Here is an 8,753-nt window from a genome sequence, read left to right as displayed (position 1 = left end):
ATGGTTGACTGCAGAGGTAGTCGGTGTGCTTGGCAACAAGCTATAAACACAAAGAATTTTTAATAAGGTGTATCTTGTAAAATTTTGCAATTTCTTTTTTTTCAACACTTTGTAATTTTACCCGCTCAACAAAATGACAACTGTTTTAAACATTCTATAGTTAATGTGTTGGGCTGTGTATTGCTTGCTTCAGAATGCATTAACTAAGAATTTGTCAGTGAGAATTTAGTATCACGGAAGATAATGGACTATTTCTAGCAGCGATACAACAAAGAAAAGGAGACTTGGGTCCTGCGAGTACAGGAACAAACGTTAATTATTATACATACAACTCGTTTTGGCTCTATGGAAGGAGCCTTCAACAGGTATGATAAAACAGACATAAAGCTGTGTTTTTATACTTTCAGAAAGCGGGTTGGACAGACGTATGTATTCAATTAGTGGGTAGGAGTGTGGACTAAAGACACAAATTTAAATACCAAGTGGTAGACAAAAGTTTATGCTTTTTTGGTATGTTCAGTGATTCCAGCAGGCAGGCCCCAAGATTTGTCAGAGGTATATTTGGAGCGATATGTATTGGAATGAGCATTTATGGATCACGTGTTGTGGTTAATATATAAATGGGAGTTGCAAAAAGTTGAAATTTTCTGTTTGGGCCAAATTTGCATATGTCTTATATAAACCCTATAAAACTGTAATGAGACCAGTGTAGGGAGGAGAGCCAAGCTAACAGTCTCTCCTGCGTATCTGGGCCAGAACCGTCTGGGTTGTCACCATTGTTTCAGGGGAAGAGATTGCTGACCGGAGCAGTTAAGGACACCTGACTGATGGGGGCGAGTCTGACATAAATAGGAGTCCGAGCGGGAAGACAGGACACTAGGCGGGTAATGAGCTTGTGAGTAGTGAGACGGTTGACTCCCTCTCAACGGACCCACACCCGCTAGCTGTGCCTATACCCCCAGCTAGCCAGACTGCCAACACATCCTACCCTCAGCCCAGAGAGATTTTTGCATTGGGTAGTGACCAGGAACGAGTACATACCTTGGCTCCGTTTACCACCACGGAGGCACCCCTTAGTCTCATCCTTGCGGTGCCTGCAAAGGGCCGGCCCGTGCCTGTGGCTGTGTCCGCTGGACTGTGTGCTTCTACTGCGGCCTTGTCTACTGAATTTATGCTTCTTCTACTGTGCCGCCGACCATCACCTTTACCCCACCATGTGCCAGGAGATCATGGGTTCATCATCGCCAGAAGACAGTGCATCGTCCTTCTGCAGGACGGGACTGGAGACATCACACGCCGCCTGCGGCGCCACCGAGGGATCTTCCAGCCACCTTCCCCCACTGCACAGAGACTCATAAGTTAAACTGTCATTACTCTCTTCATTCGACTTTTCCCTCAACCGCAAGTTCACATCTTTACCCCCTGCTTGTACTATCACTGTTCTGATATAAAAATCCTTGTTAACACTTGTTCTGCCTCCTGTGTGTCACTGCATCCTACGCACCTGCTAGCATCCTACACCAGCAATAAAAATAATAACTCAATTAAAAATATCCATATTTCCAAATCCATATCTCAGGTAAAAAAATTTTTCCTACCTGTTTATAGCAGCAACATTTATCACAAGCCACAGGATTGTTCATTTTATTACACATAAATTAAGGCTATGACCAGTGGAAGAGAGGAAGTATACATGTCATAATTGTGTGTATATATAGTGGGTAACATGAGCCAGTGGGACAGAAGACAAGGAGGACACCATGTTCACCATCTCCATTTTACTTATAGGCATCGGCCAGATTCACGCAGCCAACTTGGTAAGCTCAAATGAAAATTTTACTGTTTTTAAAGTATAATATGTCAAAATTCTTTTCACTTGGGTGCAGAAAACTAATTTTGAGCTGTCCTGCAAGAACATTCTGAGTTATTATTATTTTTCGTTTTTATAGCACCAACATTTTAGACAATTACCCCATTCAGGTTTCTCAATTAGAGTCTCAAAATTTCCAGCTTCATTTTAGTGACCGACATCAGCCACAGCCATCATAGATACTTCCATATGACTAACATATATAAATCAGGAGGGCGCATGGAAGTTCATTAAAAAATAAACATAACTTTATTAAATAACACACATAAATACATACAACTGTCACATATTGACAGCGTAAACACAGACACAACAAGTAAAAGACACCAGAAAAAATTGGGTCTACCGCATACAAATAGTAAACATAACACCAAACAATAAGGTGTAGTAAGGTGCTGGTAAGAAGAAATCCCCACTAACGTCTCCCAATAGTCCAAGTCTCATCCAAAGTCAATTCAGAGTATAATGTATAAGTAGTCGGAGACTCTCACCCACACTAAGTGCCTAGCATGAGCCACTATAAACGTAAAGGGGGGGGAGAGGGATAAAAAGGGGGACTGTATTCTCACCTTACTGCAGGTAGGCCGCTTAACACGCGTGTTAAGCGGCCTACCTGCAGTAAGGTGAGAATACAGTCCCCCTTTTTATCCCTCTCCCCCCCCTTTACGTTTATAGTGGCTCATGCTAGGCACTTAGTGTGGGTGAGAGTCTCCGACTACTTATACATTATACTCTGAATTGACTTTGGATGAGACTTGGACTATTGGGAGACGTTAGTGGGGATTTCTTCTTACCAGCACCTTACTACACCTTATTGTTTGGTGTTATGTTTACTATTTGTATGCGGTAGACCCAATTTTTTCTGGTGTCTTTTACTTGTTGTGTCTGTGTTTACGCTGTCAATATGTGACAGTTGTATGTATTTATGTGTGTTATTTAATAAAGTTATGTTTATTTTTTAATGAACTTCCATGCGCCCTCCTGATTTATATAGGTTTCTCAATTAGTAACCATATCATGCATGGAGTAGCCAAAAACAATATTGTATGGCTTTTAACACCTTCAGAAATATTGCTCAATATTGAAAAGAAAATATATAGAGCTCTCTAAGGATGTGAGAAGTATAGTCTACAGAGCAGTAATGCAATTCATAACTTATCATTTTAATGTTTGCACGCATCTTGGCACACATTGAGCTGCGCCATTTTTTGTAAGAATCTATTGCTGTGACCGGAGGTTGCATGCGTTCACACTTGCTTCATTCTGTTAACACTGCGTCAGGCACATCTCTGGCACACCACAGTTTGGGTGCAATGCCCCTGACAGGCACAGGTTAGAGAAGATTTCAAGACATAACTATTACTAAACATTAAAATTAGGTTCACACCCCTTGACGAAGCCTTGGGTGAAACGTGCGTTGGGGCCTGTGGACCAGGGGTATTTTTGGTAGGGTCTTTACCTGTTTAGTGTTGTTTCTAATAAATTTTACACTGTATACATAGTACATGTGTACTGGTACCACTTTCAGGAACATTCTCACTTTCTGTGTGGCTGTGTTTCCCTTCGTTCACATCCAACATATACATGGTTATGGTTACTAAATACTGAGTGAAAATAACACATAGAAACATTGAAGTACAATACCAAAAAATATGTAGGAAAATAAATTATTTTAGAAGATTATAGAAGAAAATGTTTTAATACAATAGTACAAAATATTCCCTCAACCCTTATGAGTTATGCTTAGGTCTGAGTTTTATCTAAAGTCAACTCTAAAATATTGTTTGATTAGATGAACTTAATCTTTGTGCATCAAACATGTAATCATTTCACAATATCATGCATCAAAGATGCAAATATCCCCAGTGTACACCTGAAAGTGTTTAAAATTGATATTCGAAAATAACTTTTTAATGGGTTGGGAACTACTAGCTACAGAAAATTGGCACAGTGATGGGGGCAATGTTCACCCCTTGGTATGCAAATATTTTTTAAATGATTTATAAGATAAACATTTTGGGCCAAATTTATTAGGACTGGCCTTGAATATGTCAGTCTTAATTCCTTAAGAAGTGCATGCTACTTCAGTGAATACAGATAGTACCCGTGAATTGAGAAGTTTGAAAATGAAAGATCAGTCATTGTGGAGAGAGACGTAAGTTTCTCTAACATGATATATTAAAACATTTCTTATTTTCACGTATACTATTCATTTATGTAATAAAAATGTAAATGATGGCTACTCTTTAACTCACTCAGCACATTGATTAATTTGTTTACAACTTTACATGTCCCTTTTTATTTCTGTTCTGAAATTGATGAAACGTCATACAATGGTACCATACAATCCATCTACTGTATAGTAAAAAATCCAATCTGCTGTTTCAAGTGCTTGTTAAAATCATTAGAAAGCTACAAATAAGTAAATTTGCATTATCAAAGATTATAATATAACATAATTCTCACAATTAAACAATAACTTTGTCACTTTTCAACAGGTTCACAATTTCAAGGGTTCTGTGGATGAGTTAGGGGTCTGTCAATGCTCCATTGTTCTCCCAGATTCTACATTCCCAGCAGATCGATTGGAATACCTGGAAATAGCCAACCAGAACCTGAGTATCACCGTCCAGAAGGAGATCACTAAGGTATAAGAAGAATTGTTCCTCTACGCCCATTGAATACGAATATTGCTATAAAAGATGTAGAGAACTCAAGTCATTTATTCTAAAACATCATTTCCACAAAGTTACAAATCCATCATATTTTGCTTTAAGGGTTTTTGTAGACTTTTTTATATGCTCTGCAAGAGTACATGTTCAGAGTACAGAATTTCCCCAATTTGGACTGAAGAGCCTCTAACAAAAATATACTCTCCAATTGGCAGACATAGTCCACTCATTTATTTTATAGCTGTTCATTCCATTGTATGGTCCTCCATATCTTCTGTAGCCAGAGCAACATCAGTCAACTGACCACTAGCTTAGCAGTTGCAATTATAAAACAACCACTTTAACCAAATATATCATTATTATTACATTGAAGTTATGGAGTCATTGGCACTAGATATTAAACAAGGCTTAAAAATATACATAGACACATTTTTTTTACATTTATATTATTTTTCAGCTCAGTAACTTAGGTGCACCTAAATCCTGGTCCTACATTTGTCTCCAGTAACCGTGCTTTTGATTGTCCTTTTTTACACATAAAATGTTTCAAAATTAGGATTCTGCTATTGAATCCATAAATTTACTATCTACGGGGTTGTAGAAGTAGGCATACAGTTTAAATAGTAGTTGTATTATAGTCATGCTATCAACTGTGCATGGTTTTATGGACTATACATATAATTTTTGGATTTCTACCCAAGAAAAAAAGTCTAGGTCTGGTGACTGTTATGGCCATCCAATCTGTCCTTGTCTACCAATCCTCCTATAATGATTAAAATAACACCAGTAGGCACTGTATGCTTATATACCCACCCCTGTATTATTTCACAAAGTTCTTTTGCCATGAATGAACAAACATCGTATAATGTCCTATTACCCTACAGATCAACCACTATGAAAGTGCACTGATTGTCTACAAGGAGCGGCTAATTAATTTGACCAAACGTGTGGAGTTGATGGAGATGGGAGGTCTCTCGTACACCGAGCTGGACTTTGAGTTGGTGAAATTGGAGATTAGAGAAATGGAGGCTCTGATACTGCAACTGAAGACTTCTATGAATGGTACCAATGTTCTGGTAGAAGCTCTTTACTTAGAGGTAAGAGAGATGTGGATAGTAAAAAAGACACAAATAAATGCTCTTTGGTCCCAATGTAAAATATGTACTAGGATCTCTATCTACTATACCATATGCCATGGTCTCGCTACGTCAGAAACAGGCTCTCCAGTGGGTTTCCCAATGCAGGAATTAAGGATGATAGAGAAGAAAAGATCAGCAAAAGGCATCTACATTGGTGAAATATCCTTAACGGAATTGAGATAGTAGGATGTTTATCAAAAGAAAGACTAGCTTCTTCAAGTCAAGAAGACCCAAGAGTTACTCACAAATCCATCTGCTCCAGGGAAATTCAAAGCTTAGGTTTTCCGTGTCTTCACCAGTTCACAATGCAGTTTAGAAGAATGTCCCATTAGTAATTAAGAAAACTACTTTACTAGAACTAAATGACTATATGAATTTGATAAACAAGCTGAGATTGAAAGCCCCATTAATATTGTCATGTATTTTGATTGGAAGAGCCTGTAGAGGGTAGAGCAGATGTTGGCGTACACTTATATTAAATGTATTGCATCTGCCCAACCAGGTGAATGTCCTAGTCTGCCATCTTGGTCAGTCTTAAGATGAAATTTACTCTTAATATTTTTTGTAAATACTTTAGGAACCAGTTCAATTTTTAGTAGTGTTAACAGTCCATTTAGAAAGGGGAATAATATTCTGAAATTTGAAAAGACAGAATGATTTTTTAAGTATTGTTATGAGATTGGGGAAGTATATTATAGGGTTGGTAATAATGAAAGCAAGTCTGTATCAATAACGTTTGCAACCATATGTTGCCCTACCTTCTTGTAACCCAGACTTGTAAGATTGCCAATAGACATTCACTTAACCTTCCTTGCTTTAAAAGCTATTTTAATTGGGCAGTCTATTCTACATAGCTACAGATCATGTCTGTGATCAGTACACGACATAAGATTCTTTTTGCATGCAATGTTTTATATCTGTGAGTTTCGTAGTAACAAATTGGAAAAAACGTGGATATTACCTGTGCTGCTGTAATAATGACTATCCAGGTGTGTAGATGATAAAAGGTGAGCTTTTATTCTCTCAACGTGTTTCAAAGTCCATCAGACCTCTTTCTCAGGAGATGCATACATATACAGTCATGGCCAAAAGTATTGACACCCCTGCAATTCTGTCAGATAATACTCAGTTACTTCCTGAAAATGATTGCAAACACAAATTCCTTGTTATTATTATCTTCATTTAATTTGTCTTAAATGAAAAAAACACAAAAAGAATTGTCCTAAAGCCAAATTGGATATAATTCCACACCATAAAAAGGGGGGTGGACAAAAGTATTGGCACTGTTCGAAAAATCATGTGATGCTTCTCTAATTTGTACATATATGCTAGCCACCTTAGGGAGAGACCCAAGTTGGGCTAAATGTAGCGGGACGAAAGAGACCGAAAAGCCCTCTACTTAAAGGAAATACATAGTGGATGCTTTCCTGAAACGGAAAGTACTTGCAAGCAGCATAATACAATAATACATAATACAATAATACATAATACAATAATACAATAATACATAATACATAATACATAATACCTGCTATTCTTTGTATTATGCTGCTTGCAAGTACTTTCCGTTTCAGGAAAGCATCCACTATGTATCTCTAATTTGTGTAATTAACAGCACCTGTAACTTACCTGTGGCACCTAACAGGTGTTGGCAATAACTAAATCACACTTGCCGCCAGTGGACATGGATTAAAGTTGACTCAACCTCTGTCCTGTGTCCTTGTGTGTACCACATTGAGCATGGAGAAAAGAAAGAAGACCAAAGAACTGTCTGAGGACTTGAGAAACCAAATTGTGAGGAAGCATGAGCAATCTCAAGGCTACAAGTCCATCTCCAAAGACCTGAATGTTCCTGTGTCTACCGTGCGCAGTGTAATCAAGAAGTTTAAAGCCCATGGCACTGTGGCTAACCTCCCTAGATGTAGACGGAAAAGAAAAATTGACAAGAGATTTCAACACAAGATTGTGTGGATGTTGGATAAAGAACCTTGACTAACATCCAAACAAGTTCAAGCTGCCCTGCAGTCCGAGGGTACAACAGTGTCAACCCGTACTATCCATCAGCATCTGAATGAAAATGGACTGTATGGTAGGAGACCCAGGAAGACCCCACTTCTTACCCCGAGACATAAAAAAGACAGTCTGGAGTTTGCCAAAACTTACCTGAAAAAGCCTAAAACGTTTTGGAAGAATGTTCTCTGGTCAGATGAGACAAAAGCAGAGCTTTTTGGGCAAAGGCATCAACATAGAGTTTACAGGAGAAAAAAAGAGGCATTCAAAGAAAAGAACACGGTCCCTACAGTCAAACATGGCGGAGGTTCCCTGATGTTTTGATGTTGCTTTGCTGCCTCTGGCACTGGACTGATTGACCGTGTGCATGGCATTATGAAGTCTGAAGACTATCAACAAATTTTGCAGCATAATGTAGGGCCCAGTGTGAGAAAGCTGGGTCTCCCTCAGAGGTCATGGGTCTTCCAGCAGGACAATGACCCAAAACACACTTCAAAAAGCACTAGAAAATGGTTTGAGAGAAAGCACTGGAGTCTTCTAAGGTGGCCAGCAATGAGTCCAGACCTGAAGCCCATAGAACACCAGTGGAGAGATCTAAAAATGGCAGTTTGAAGAAGGCACCCTTCAAATATCAGGGACCTGGAACAGTTTCCCAAAGAAGAATGGTCTAAAATTCCAGCAGAGCATTGTAAGAAACTCATTGATGGTTACCGGAAGTGGTTGGTCACAGTTATTTTGGCTAAAGGTTGTGCAACCAAGTATTAGGCTCAGGGTGCCAATACATTTGTCTGGCACATTTTTGGAGTTTTGTGTGAAATGATCAATGTTTTGCTTTTTGCTTCATTCTCTTTTGTGTTTATTCATTTAAGACAAATTAAATGAAGATGATAATACCAAAGAATTTGTGATTGCAATCATTTTCAGGAAGAAACTGAGTATTATCTGACAGAATTGCAGGGGTGTCAATACTTTTGGCCATGACTGTACAATATCTCTACAAGCTGTTTAAGTAGATTCAGACATTCAAATCTGGCACCAGGAGGGATCACATAATGTCAAAGT

General features: G+C 38.5%; 1 protein-coding gene across 1 annotated transcript in view; it reads left to right on the top strand.

Moving 5' to 3' along the window:
• The first annotated feature begins 1,746 nt into the window (after positions 1-1,746).
• The window catches only part of LOC138661744 (olfactomedin-4-like), a 32,288-nt gene continuing 25,281 nt past the window's right edge, over positions 1,747-8,753 (top strand). Inside the window, exons 1-3 of the mRNA XM_069746634.1 lie at positions 1,747-1,817; positions 4,369-4,518; positions 5,427-5,639. Coding sequence (XP_069602735.1) covers positions 1,761-1,817; positions 4,369-4,518; positions 5,427-5,639 — 420 coding nt within the window. The 5' untranslated portion in view covers positions 1,747-1,760. The remainder of the gene's footprint in view (positions 1,818-4,368; positions 4,519-5,426; positions 5,640-8,753) is intronic.

The sequence above is a fragment of the Ranitomeya imitator genome, chromosome 2 (genome assembly GCF_032444005.1).
Source record: "Ranitomeya imitator isolate aRanImi1 chromosome 2, aRanImi1.pri, whole genome shotgun sequence".
NCBI lineage: Eukaryota > Metazoa > Chordata > Amphibia > Anura > Dendrobatidae > Ranitomeya > Ranitomeya imitator.
Note: the sequence above shows the minus strand (reverse complement) of the source record. Positions and strands in the feature narration are given on the sequence as shown.